Below are 13,777 nucleotides of genomic sequence, written 5' to 3'. Positions count from 1 at the left end.
TGGCTTAGTTTGTAGTATCAATGAAAGATGAAGAATACTTGAAAATAAAGACAGAGATAGATTTGAGAGAGAAGGTTTTATTCTTACCAAGTTTTTCAAAGTACAGACATCAAACAGATTCTGGGTTCAACAGCACAGGGCCCTGCCGTCCGAGAAGAAGCGTTGGGGATGACTCCAACTTTCTCTCAAAATCTTATCCCTTTTATAGCCACAGATTCCAATAGAAGTCTATTGTGAGGTACATTTTTTTCTAATATTTCTCAATTTCTGAGATCATACTTTCGTATCCGGCCAGATGCGCATCTGTACCATCTGTCTTTCCGTTCTAGCTATTTCAAGAGATTGCCCCATATCCGTTAAAGCCAACATGTTTTTGGAACATTTAGTTTTTGTCGTTTACCAAAATATCTTTCTGTTAAGATACCAGTTTCACATCTTTCTTTAGTAATACCTTTCATAACATCTTATGATCTCAGTGCCATCTGATGGAAAATAAGTCCCACTTTAAAAACCTCATTTTATTCCTTTTGCCCATTTTTATTTCATTATAGGTGCTATATTCAATTAGAAAGTTGTACCTGGTTGTGTTAAGACCCATTGTTCAAACCTGCTTTTTGCAGATTCTCAAATATGACATCATTAGCTTGTTATTTGGCCTAGTCAGTACTTTTCAGTTGCTTTTGCCTGTGTAGCTTAGCCCACCACTATTCCAGTGGTAAGTCTGAAGCCAGGCCACATATTAACAAGATGCTGGACAGGGAACGGTAACTGCATTTTTTTTTTACCGTGGGAGCAAAGCTTTTTACTACTCCCATGGGGCGTAAAACGTTTTGCTCCCGCATTCGCAGTAAATGGCTAGATTATTTTCTTTTACCATGGATTACTGCGATTTACCACAGATCCCCCTCCCCATGTCATTCTCTATATGACATATTTATTCCCTAGTGCATTTCCCTTGTTTGGCCAGCAGATAGTGACTCTTTTTTTTTTTTTTTTTTGTAAAGCTGTTAAAAAAGTGAGTTTTTTTTTTACCACCTAAGCTGTGAGGTAATCTTTAGTTGCAGTAAGGGAGCACAGAGATAAACATCTGTCCAGAGACCCTGTTCAGACTTGAGCAGTTAATTTCTTGAGGCTTCCCAGGTGCTACCCAGGTAGTGACAGTGTTTAGACAGTTTTAATATTGATCCTTATTTAGTTACCTGTTATGGCCTGTTACTTTTCCATCTGTTTTATATGGTTCACTGTTTTAATTCTGTGACAGTAAACCTTGTTAGTTTATTGGCTCTGTTCTGGGCTGACTAAGAATCCTGGTGGTTTGTGTGTTGGGTGTATGGCTGCTTTCTAGGAACTGTAGGACCCCTGAGAGTGTGGCCCCAGTAACATAGAAATCACCAGAGAATAACTTCAGGGTGGGAGTACGCCCAGAGGCAAGTGAGACCCTGTCGGTGGAGTGGAGGGTGCTAGTGTAGAGCACAACCCAGGCGGATGCTAGGCATTTCGTGACACACACCTTTATGAGGTGTCAGCACAAATGGACCTGCAGTAATCAGGAGGCTAATTTTACTACCAAACGTTCCAAGCTTTTTCTAGCAATTTGGAATGCTTATATTCAATCCCTTCTGCTAAGCACAGGGGAGCATTATTGTAAACAAGCTGCAATATTAATGTTCACCAGTATATGACTTGCAAAACACCTAGTCACCCACCAGGGACTACCACTGCGGCCACCTGGATGGTCTGTCCCACACAGCTAAGGTCCACCTGCACCTGCTGCTTGTGCTCTACACTAGCACCCTCCCCCCACCGACTGGGTCACAACCACCACTGGGTGAGTCTCCTGCTCTCAAATGATCACCAGTGATTTCTAGGTTACTGGAGGCCACACTCCCAGAGGTCTCACAGTTCCCAGAAAGCACTCACAGACCCAACACATAAACCACCAGGATTCTTAGTCCAGACAAGCAGAGTGACCAATTACGTTTATTCTCATAACATATTGAACAGTGAACTATAAAACAGAAGGGGAAAACAACACACAATAACAGGTAACTGATCTAAATATTTTTATCACTGCCTGAATAGTACCTGGAAAGTACAGGAAATATAGCTGCTCACCAGTTACAGAATATAACTGATCAAAGGGTCTCAGCAGAGATGTCTTTCCCCCTCTACTTCCAAACTGAGACTGACAAATTACCTCATCACAGTTAGACGAGAAAAACAAACTGTCACTTCTGGTACAGCTTTAAAGAAAACAATTGCCATCAGCTGGCCAACCAGGAGAAACGCATATCATCAGCAAAACAACCAGGAGAAAAACGTCATCAGCAAAAACAATACAGTTCCATAGGCTCAGAAACCCAGTTTCGCCACAATGACTATTTATCTATTTCATCCCTAGCACGCATCTTTGAACCTATTAATGTCAGGCTGAGGGGAAGGATTGAGGGGGGGGGGGGGTTGGTAGGGGCATGGTTGGAAGGGAGGGCATAGGGAATTTAGCTTTAATGGACATAAGGGGGGAGGCTATAAGATCCAAAGCCTCCGCCTATTTGAGGATGCGGTGTTTATTAGCAAATTCCACAATGTTTCTCTTCAAGGAAGTAGTTTCCTTTGTATTTGGTTCTTGTACCTGGATATTTCTGTCAGTTGTTGAAATGTTGCCATTTTATCTTTTGTCATTTGTTCTCTCTTGACTATTTGTTCTGTATACATTCAATAAAACATATTGAAGTAAGAAAACTATGAGGCATATTTTCAAAGCACTTTGGGAGGCTAAGTTCCATAGGTTTCTATGGAACTTTGGGAGGCTAAGTGCTTTGAAAATGAGCCTCCATGGCTATAAAATCGTTTTCTCACCTCATGATTTTAAGAGGGTAATATGGAAACATGCCAGAAGTTTCTAGATGGTCCAACAATATGGTCCTCATTTCAGAGTCCAAGATCGTGACTCTTTACAGATTTGATCCCTGCCTTGCTTGGCTTTTGAAGTACCCCCACTCCAAGTAAACACTTGGTTATCTCACTTTTCTCTTGAGGGCATCTGCTGGGGTATTTCTAAATCCTTGAAGCAGGTCCAGGCAGTGGCGTGGCCAGACCTGACATTTTGAGTGGGCCCAGAGCTAATATGGGTGGGCACTAGGTGTGAGTAGATTTCTAAGTAAACAGTCTGTGCAACAGCTCTCCTGCATTAACACAAACCATATACCTGGTTCATGGAACACCAACATTTTTAAATATAATGATTTTATCCCATATCTTAAACTTGACCAAATATGACTGCTATGAGGCAAACATGTCAATGCCACATATCCTTCAAACTTTGCTTTGTAACAAATGCAAATGCCTGATTATGCTGTATTCATAAAACAGGTAAATTCTGAAACTGACATTTCCCATTTAAAAAGCCAGAGAAGTCAGACTCATATAGATTCCCATATGAACTACATGCACACAGAATCTTTTACATCGGCCACATGCAGAACACAGACCACCCCTTACCAACTGCAGAATAAAAGACAAAAAATTAGAAATCACAGAGATGCCAAGAACACAGACCACCCCTTACAAATTGCAGAATAAAACACAAAAAATTAGAAATCACAGAGATGGCAAATTACCCAGTTTCTGGCTTGAGATTTTGTGCAGTCCTGATTTAAACTTTATAACCCAAATCAGTGTGGGATTTGCAGTGCCTGATTCTGCCCATGGAAATCAGTGCTGCAAGTCCCATAACAATGGGGTGGTCAGAAATGCAGGACTGTCCCAAAATCTCCAGCCTGGAACTGTAGCCCGGCATCAACCTTGCCCTCCGCCCCCCCCTCCCCCATAGTTTGGCATCAGCCGCGGGAGAAAAGGCAGTGACAGCGATCAAAACAGTGGCGTACCTAGGGTAGTTGACACCCTGGGCTGGTCAATTTTTAACACCCCCCCTCCAAAATCCAGTACTAGGCATACCGAGAATACAAAACACTCAGGACCTATAGAGCAATTCTAGCATACTATAAGCAGTCATTTCTACAAGTCACACAAGGAAAAGGAAAGCATCTTAAACACTACAGTGAGCACTAGAACATCAATTCACCTATTGTAAAACAAAACCAGACAGAATAGTACAGATCGTCGATCCTGCACAGTCAATGCTAACTGAAAGCTATGTCTTTTTCACAAATACAGATACACCCTAATCCACTATAGAATAAGTAATCATAAACTTTCTATTTAGACAAAAATTAAGCTAAACCCCCAAGATGCCAGACTCTGCATACAATGCAACACCACAGAAACAGAAAATGTCCCTTAGTACTGTGCAAAATATAAAGACAGCAGATGTAAATTTGAAAAAAAAACTAACAAATACCAATCACCACTTTACAAATTAACAACTAGAAATAAAACAAATACAGAAAATAAAATACCATTTTATTGGACTAATACATTTAGCTTTCAGAGGCCAAAACCTCCATCCTCAGGTCAATACAGTATAGTGCTGTTACAGTATCCTATCCTGACCTGAGGAAGGGGGTTTTGTTCTCCAAAAGTTAGTCAAAGTGTATTAAAATTAGTCCAGTAAAAATATTACCTTATTTCCATGTTCTATTTATAAACATTTATTAACACAGCTACAATACTACTTTATCCTAAAGCAAAAACATAAAAATATATATTTTATTTACAGTTGTCTCTGGTTTCTGCTTTCCTCATCTTCTTTTCACTGTCTTCCTTCCATTCAGCATCTGTCTTCGCTCTCTCTCTCTGCCATCCAGTGTCTGCCATCCCTTCCATCCACTGTCTGCCCTTTCTCTCTGCCCCTTCAATCCACGATTTGCCCTCCCTCTCCCATCCATCCAGGGTTGGCCCTCCCTCTCGCTGCCCCTTCTTTTCAGCCCCAGCCCTTTTCTCCCACCAGTCCGGAGCTTCAGCCCCAGCCACTTCTCCCTGTCCCCTTTTCAGCCCCCCAGTTCCAGTACTTGCCTCCTTATCCCACCTACCCTCCTTTTTCAGCCCCCAGTTCCCTTCATCCATATGCCTTGCATTAGGGACCCCAGACCCCTTCTCCCATCTGAACCCTCCTCCCCAACCCAGTCCCCACCTGCCTACCAGCTTCATCGACAGCCAGGCGACCCTCTTCTCCTGCCACCGGGCACCCAGCCTTATGTAAAAAACGGTGAAGCGCCTCGCGTCTGCTCTGCTGTAAAACAAGCAAATCGACTCGTTGCATCGGCCCTTCAGTCACTGTGTAACTTCCTATTTCTGCGCGGGCGGGACACAGATTGTATCAGAGAAACATTGAACTATTGATCTAAATAACTTTAGACACACATGACTGTTATTAGAGATTGAGAAGTATTTTGAGAGAAGCAACCTGAGTGATATAGTAATAATTGATGGAGTTTTTTTTCAAGCCAAGCCTACGTCTTATAGCCTGCAGTGTTGGGCTGGCTGGGTGGCGATACTGAAGCTTTTTTTCTCCATCTCCATTTGACGTAAGTGAGATAACGTTGATAACGGGGTGGGTGTTTAATACTTTATACACATAGCTAGTGTGAGGCTGTGTCTAGATTTTCAGTTACTATTATTAGAAGCCAAGACCTCAAAATTTAAGTTCCAGTGATGTACAGATTTTATTTTCATGGTGCAAAGATAATTCATTAGTAAATTTGTTTGATAGCTGTGATCGGGGGATTACCAATTCAGATTCAAAATAGACTGTAATTTGGGAAAAATTAAAATCCTATGGGTTATTGTCTGACAATTTCGTTTTTTCTTAAGTTCTGAAAACGTAAACTTCTTACTTTGGTCTGAAGATAGAAGTCTTGGAGTTGTTATTGACTCAGCTTGATCCTTTTAGAACCCAGGGTTTTTTTTTTGTTCAAAGGCATTTGGTAGACTTGGGGACCTTTGTAATAAAGGGGCCCTTTTACAGAGCGGTGGTAAGCCCAAAGTGGGCTTACCGCTTGCTCTTCCGGAACTACTGCTGGCCCAATGCATCTGCCGGCAGTAGTCCTGCCTCGAGCATGTTCTATTTCCAGGGAGGAAAAGAAAACCCCCGGAAATGATTTGCACAGCGGTAACCCGGCAGTAATTTGAGCATCACCATGTGCTGCCTGGTTACGGCCGGGTTAGTTCAGGAGCCCTTATTGCCACCTCAGTGGGTGGTGGTAAGTGTTCCCTGTTGCATGGCCACGTGGTAAGAGTTCTCTTACCACATGGTTATTTGTATCTGGAGGCTTTTTACCCACTGTGGTAAAAAGGGCCATGGCACGCGGGAAAAACAGCTCCCATCACTAGCACAGGGCCCTTTTTCCCACAGCTTGGTAAAAGAACCCCAAAGTGTGGTAAAGTTTTGCAGTTACTGCCTGGCAAAGACTCTGTATTAACAGTTGGGGGCATTCCCGGCATCAGCCCATGTAGCTAATGCAGAGAAAAATATATCTAGCATGTGTTAATTGTGTTGCAGATAACGTGGATGCATTTACCATCTATTGAGCCCATGCCTGTTCTCTGCCTAGTTTGCATATGTTAAGGGGTTTTCCCCTCTCCAGATATCTTTGGCATCCACGTATGTATGAATTTTTTTGGCACTGTTCACACCTAGGTCCGTCACAGTGGCCAACAGCCCAGCACCCAGGAAATTATGCGCTTCACCAAATTGTTTGAGGATGAACTTACTCTGGAACATCTGGAGCGTGCTCAGCTGGTGGCACTCTGCAAGCTGCTGGAGCTGCAGCCCATCGGCACCAATAACCTGCTCCGCTTTCAGCTTCTCATGCAGCTGCGCTCCATCAAGGCTGATGATGAGGTAGGAGAGAACTCTTATTTTATGTCAGGAAAGATTGCACCCTTTGGTAGAATATTTTTACGCTTTCTGTTTGATTAATTATAGGGGTGCTTGTTTGTACCCGATTTCCTTGCTATGAATGCAAAATAGAGTTTATTTTTTTTTTTTGCTTTTCATCACAGCAGAAACCAGGTGAACAAAGAACACCCAAATTTACCCTGTACAGTGGATATGCGTATTTTAAATGAATAGTACCTCTTATGTTTTGGGAAGAGGACCTGAACAACTGAACAATGCTGACATTCTTCTGTTGAAATAAATAGTAACTAGGACTGCATTTCGGTTTAATATTTTTTAATTGCGATTAATTGCATGATTAAAAGACAGTAAGTATCAGAAGCAAGCAGAGAAAACTAACGATATTTTCTTTATTAACCATAAGAAGAACAGCTAGGAAATACTCACCATATGGAAAGTAAACATTCATTGTCTTACAGTTTGAGCCAACCACTGAGGCACTCAAGTTTTTCAATATTACCTGGTGAAAGAGCTGCATGTTTTTTGACTGCGGAGGTAATTATATAAAGGCTGCCTAAAGTTACCAGCTAAAATGTTGGTTGCTATGCTTGAATTCTGGTTTTGGCAATTTATCCACTTAATTGCCATATAGAATGCTAACGTAAGTCCGCATTTTAATGCCTAACTTTGGTTGCAAGCACTGATGCCATGTCAAAGGCTAGTGTAAATGCTTGCACCTATTTTGTGGAAAGGTGCGCCTTTCAGACCTCTCACGACATATCACAACCTCAAAATTGATGCTTTTTCCAAAGGATAGGGAGCACATCTTCAGGAATACTGCACCCAAGGCTTGTGGTCCAACACAGAAAATTAGCTCCACATCAGTATCCTCAAGCTGTGTGCAGTTTTCCATGTGATTACTGCTCTTAATAGCAGGAAAAACTATTCTCTTATTCACGGACAACCAAGTCGTCATCTTTTCTCTGAGGACAAGCAGGCTGCTTGTTCTCACTGATGGGTGACGTCCTCGGCAGCCCCTCCAATCGGAATCTTCCTAGCAAAGTCCTTTGCTAGCTCTCGCGCGCCCGCGCGCACCGCGCATGCGCGGCCGTCTTCCCGCCCGAAACCGGCTCGAGCCGGCCAGTCTTCTTTCGTCCGCACTCGGTACGGCTGTGTTTTTGTCGTGTCGAGCCCCGGAGAGTCGACCTCGGCGCGTCCGTTTTCTAAATCGACGTGTTTTTCTTCGGAAAAGTTTCATTTTCGTTCGGAAAGTGCTCCGAAAACCCCCTTGGGTTTCGTTTGCCCCTTCCCGTATTTCCAGTTTTGCCCCGGTAAGTTTTCTTTCGTTGTCGGGGTAGGCCTCTTTCGGCCTCGGTCGAGATTTTTTCTCCCTTAAAGTTTTGGTGCTCCAAATTCGTCATTTCGGATTTTGACTTCGCCGGCGTGATTTTTCCGCCCATGACATCGAAGCCTTCCAGCGGCTTCAAGAAGTGCACCCAGTGCGCCCGGGTAATCTCGCTCACTGATAGGCACTCTTCGTGTCTTCAGTGTCTGGGGGCCGAGCACCGTCCCCAGAACTGTAGTCTGTGTTCCCTCTTACAAAGGCGGACTCAAGTAGCGAGATTAGCCCAGTGGAACGTTTTGTTCTCGGGCTCTTCGTCGGCATCGGCACCGGGGTCATCGTGTGCATCGACGTCATCAGCGTCCAGACCTTCTTCCTTGGCTGCCAGTGCATCGAGGCATCGGCCCTCTGCATCGGCGCCGAGACATCGGATAGCTGCATCGACGTCGGTGGTACCGGGACCTCGTCTCCTGATGTCGTCGGACGGTGGTGCATCGAGTGGAGTGCAGGTGAGGGCTGTCCATTCCCCTGCTGGTGGCGGTGAGCCCTCGGGTGGGTCTCCTCCTACCCTGAGGGCTCCTGCGGTACAGCCCCCCCGAGATCGACCCCCTTCGGTCTCGGCCCCGAGGAAGCGACGGATGGATTCTACGTCCTCCTCGTCGGTGCCGGGGAGCTCCGGTGACATGCTTCGGAAGAAGTCGAAGAAGCATCGACACCGGTCCCCTCCCCGCGTCGGCACCGAGAGCTCTGGGTCGCCGAGGGAGTCGGCACCCAGCAGGCATCGGCACCGAGAGGACCGCTCACCCTCTGTTCAGGAGGTGTCGATGCGCTCCACTCTGGACAGCCCGGAACAGCCTCCACGCCCGGAACAGGTTCTGACGTCGACGCCTGCATCGACCTCCATGCCTTTCTCTGCAGCCGCTCTGAACGAGAGCCTCCGGGCCGTTCTCCCAGAGATTCTGGGAGAGCTGTTGCGCCCTACCCCTCCGGTACCGGCGGTGCTTGCGCCTCCGGTACCGTCGAGCGTGGCGCCGGCTGGCCCATCGCCCGGGGTGAGGTCCCCGACGTCGGTACCGCGTGCGGTGCCGACTGCGGCCACCTCCCAGGAGGGCTCCCCGACTACGTCGGCGGAGGGAGCTTCGCCGATGCGGGCGAGGGAGTCTACCTCTCGACGCCCCCATCGTGGACGTGGCTCCACGGAGTCGAGCCGGGCACGGTTGCAGACGCAGGTCCGTGAACTTGTGTCTGACACCGAGGGTGAGGCCTCGTGGGAAGAAGAAGAAGATCCCAGATATTTCTCTGACGAGGAGTCTGAGGGTCTTCCTTCTGATCCCACTCCCTCTCCTGAAAGGCAGCTTTCTCCTCCCGAGAGTCTGTCTTTTGCTTCCTTTGTCCGGGAGATGTCTACGGCCATCCCCTTCCCGGTGGTTGTGGAGGACGAGCCCAGGGCTGAAATGTTTGAGCTCCTGGACTATCCTTCTCCACCTAAGGAAGCGTCCACTGTTCCCTTGCACCATGTCCTGAAAAAGACATTGCTTGCGAACTGGACAAAACCATTAACTAATCCCCACATCCCCAAGAAGATCGAGTCCCAGTACCGGATCCATGGGGACCCAGAGCTGATGCGCACCCAGTTGCCTCACGACTCTGGAGTTGTGGATCTGGCCCTAAAGAAGGCTAAGAGTTCTAGAGAGCATGCTTCGGCGCCCCCGGGCAAAGACTCTAGAACCTTAGACTCCTTTGGGAGGAAGGCCTACCATTCCTCTATGCTCGTGGCCAAAATTCAGTCTTACCAGCTCTACACGAGCATTCACATGCGGAATAATGTGCGGCAGTTGGCGGGCTTGGTTGATGCTCTTCCCCCTGAGCAAGCCAAGCCTTTTCAGGAGGTGGTCAGGCAGCTGAAGGCGTGCAGAAAATTCCTGGCCAGAGGAGTTTATGACACTTTTGATGTTGCGTCCAGGGCCGCTGCTCAAGGTGTGGTGATGCGCAGGCTCTCATGGCTGCGTGCCGCCGACCTGGAGAATAGACTCCAGCAGCGGATTGCGGACTCGCCTTGCCGTGCGGACAATATTTTTGGAGAAAAAGTCGAGCAGGTGGTAGAGTCTCTCCACCAGCGGGACACCGCATTCGACAAGTTCTCCCGCCGGCAGCCTTCAGCTTCTACCTCTACAGTTAGACGATTTTTCGGGGGAAGGAAGACTGTTCCCTATACTTCTGGTAAGCGTAGGTACAATCCTCCTTCCCGACAGCCTGCGGCCCAGGCTAAGCCCCAGCGCGCTCGCTCTCGTCAGCAGCGTGCGCCTCAGCAAGGCCCCGCGGCTCCCCAGCAAAAGCAAGGGGCGAGCTTTTGACTGGCTCCAGCAGAGCATAGCCGACATCCAAGTGTCAGTGCCGGGCGACCTGCCAGTCGGAGGGAGGTTGAAAGCTTTTCACCAAAGGTGGCCTCTCATAACCTCCGATCAGTGGGTTCTCCAAATAGTCCGGCAAGGATACACCCTCAATTTGGCCTCAAAACCTCCAAATTGTCCACCGGGAGCTCAGTCTTACAGCTTCCAGCACAAGCAGGTACTTGCAGAGGAACTCTCCGCCCTTCTCAGCGCCAATGCGGTCGAGCCCGTGCCATCCGGGCAAGAAGGGCTGGGATTCTATTCCAGGTACTTCCTTGTGGAAAAGAAAACAGGGGGGATGCGTCCCATCCTAGACCTAAGGGCCCTGAACAAATATCTCGTAAAAGAAAAGTTCAGGATGCTTTCCCTGGGCACCCTTCTCCCCATGATTCAGCAAAACGATTGGCTATGCTCTCTGGACTTGAAGGATGCCTACACACACATCCCGATACTGCCAGCTCACAGACAGTATCTGCGATTTCAGCTGGGCACACGTCACTTCCAGTACTGTGTGCTACCCTTTGGGCTCGCCTCTGCGCCCAGGGTGTTCACAAAGTGCCTAGCTGTGGTAGCAGCGGCGCTTCGCAGGCTGGGGGTGCACGTGTTCCCATATCTCGACGATTGGCTGGTGAAGAACACATCCGAGGCAGGAGCCCTGCAGTCCATGCAGATGACTATTCGCCTCCTGGAGCTACTGGGGTTTGTGATAAATTACCCAAAGTCCCATCTTCTACCAGTGCAGAAACTCGAATTCATAGGAGCTCTGCTGGATTCTCGGACGGCTCGCGCCTATCTCCCAGAGACGAGGGCCAGCAACTTGTTGTCCCTCGTCTCGCGGGTGCGAGCGTCCCAGCAGATCACAGCTCGGCAGATGTTGAGATTGCTAGGCCACATGGCCTCCACAGTTCATGTGACTCCCATGGCCCGTCTTCACATGAGATCTGCTCAATGGACCCTAGCCTCCCAGTGGTATCAGGCTGCTGGGGGTCTAGAAGACGTGATCCACCTGTCCACGAGTTTTCTCGAATCCCTGTATTGGTGGACAATCTGGTCCAATTTGACTCTGGGACGTCCTTTTCAAATTCCTCAGCCGCAAAAAGTGCTGACTACGGATGCGTCTCTCCTGGGATGGGGAGCTCATGTCGATGGGCTTCACACCCAAGGAAGCTGGTCCCTCCAGGAACGCGGTCTACAGATCAATCTCCTGGAGTTGCGAGCGATCTGGAACGCTCTGAAGGCTTTCAGAGATCGGCTGTCCCATCAAATTATCCAAATTCAGACGGACAACCAGGTTGCCATGTACTTTGTCAACAAGCAGGGGGGCACCGGATCTCGCCCCCTGTGTCAGGAAGCCGTCAGCATGTGGCTTTGGGCTCGCCGTCTCGGCATGGTGCTCCAAGCCACATATCTGGCAGGCGTAAACAACAGTCTGGCCGACAGACTGAGCCGGATTATGCAACCTCACGAGTGGTCGCTCAACTCCAGAGTGGTGCGCCAGATCTTCCAAGCGTGGGGCACCCCCTTGGTGGATCTCTTCGCATCTCGAGTGAACCACAAAGTCCCTCAGTTCTGTTCCAGGCTGCAGGCCCCCGGCAGACTGGCATCGGATGCCTTCCTCCTGGATTGGGGGGAGGGCCTGCTGTATGCTTATCCTCCCATTCCTCTGGTGGGGAAGACTTTGTTGAAACTCAAGCAAGACCGAGGCACCATGATTCTGATTGCTCCCTTTTGGCCGCGTCAGATCTGGTTCCCTCTTCTTCTGGAGTTATCCTCCGAAGAACCGTGGAGATTGGAGTGTTTTCCGACCCTCATCACACAGGACGAAGGGGCTCTTCTGCATCCCAACCTCCGGTCCCTGGCTCTCACGGCCTGGATGTTGAGAGCGTAGACTTTGCCTCTTTGGGTCTGTCAGAGGGTGTCTCCCGCGTCTTGCTTGCTTCCAGGAAAGATTCCACTAAGAGGAGTTACTTCTTTCTGTGGAGGAGGTTTGCCGTCTGGTGTGACAGCAAGGCCCTAGCTCCTCGCTCTTGTCCTACACAGACCCTGCTTGAATACCTTCTGCACTTGTCTGAGTCTGGTCTCAAGACCAACTCTGTAAGAGTTCACCTTAGCGCAATCAGTGCATACCATTACCATGTGGAAGGTAAGCCGATCTCAGGACAGCCTTTAGTTGTTCGCTTCATGAGAGGTTTGCTTTTGTCAAAGCCCCCTGTCAAGCCTCCTACAGTGTCATGGGATCTCAATGTCGTTCTCACCCAGCTGATGAAACCTCCTTTTGAGCCACTGAATTCCTGCCATCTGAAGTACTTGACCTGGAAGGTCATTTTCTTGGTGGCAGTTACTTCAGCTCGTAGAGTCAGTGAGCTTCAGGCCCTGGTAGCCCAGGCCCCTTACACCAAATTTCATCATAACAGAGTAGTCCTCCGCACTCACCCTAAGTTCTTGCCAAAGGTTGTGTCGGACTTCCATCTGAACCAGTCAATTGTCTTGCCAACATTCTTTCCCCGTCCTCATTCCTGCCCTGCTGAACGTCAGCTGCACACATTGGACTGCAAGAGAGCATTGGCCTTCTACCTGGAGCGGACACAGCCCCACAGACAGTCCGCCCAATTGTTTGTTTCTTTTGATCCCAATAGGAGGGGAGTGGCTGTAGGGAAACGCACCATTTCCAATTGGCTAGCAGATTGCATTTCCTTCACTTACGCCCAGGCGGGGCTGGCTCTTGAGGGTCATGTCACGGCTCATAATGTTAGAGCCATGGCTGCGTCGGTAGCCCACTTGAAGTCAGCCTCCATTGAAGAAATTTGCAAAGCTGCGACGTGGTCATCTGTCCACACATTCACATCTCATTACTGCCTGCAGCAGGATACCCGACGCGACAGTCGGTTCGGGCAGTCAGTTCTTCAGAACCTGTTTGGGCTTTAGGATCCAACTCCACCCCCCGAGGGCCCTGTTTGTTCTGTTCCAGGCTGCACTCTCAGTTAGTTGGTAAATTTTTTAGGTCAATCTCAGTTATGTCCTCGCCGTTGCGAGGCCCAATTGACCATGGTTGTTGTTTTGAGTGAGCCTGGGGGCTAGGGATACCCCATCAGTGAGAACAAGCAGCCTGCTTGTCCTCGGAGAAAGCGAATGCTACATACCTGTAGAAGGTATTCTCCGAGGACAGCAGGCTGATTGTTCTCACAAACCCGCCCGCCTCCCCTTTGGAGTTGAGTCTTCCCTTGAAGTATATTGTCTTGCTACATA

General features: G+C 48.2%; 1 protein-coding gene across 7 annotated transcripts in view; it reads left to right on the top strand.

The window, feature by feature from the left end:
* The window catches only part of LETM2 (leucine zipper and EF-hand containing transmembrane protein 2), an 84,260-nt gene that overhangs the window by 44,545 nt on the left and 25,938 nt on the right, over nt 1–13,777 (top strand). For all 7 annotated transcript variants that reach the window (XM_030201923.1, XM_030201924.1, XM_030201928.1 and 4 more), the window contains one exon: nt 6,599–6,802. In XM_030201923.1, coding sequence (XP_030057783.1) covers nt 6,599–6,802 — 204 coding nt within the window. The remainder of the gene's footprint in view (nt 1–6,598; nt 6,803–13,777) is intronic.

Source organism: Microcaecilia unicolor, chromosome 4 (genome assembly GCF_901765095.1).
Source record: "Microcaecilia unicolor chromosome 4, aMicUni1.1, whole genome shotgun sequence".
Taxonomy (NCBI): Eukaryota; Metazoa; Chordata; class Amphibia; order Gymnophiona; family Siphonopidae; genus Microcaecilia; species Microcaecilia unicolor.
The sequence above is the reverse complement of the archived record's forward strand: the minus strand, read 5'-3'. Positions and strand labels throughout refer to the sequence as shown.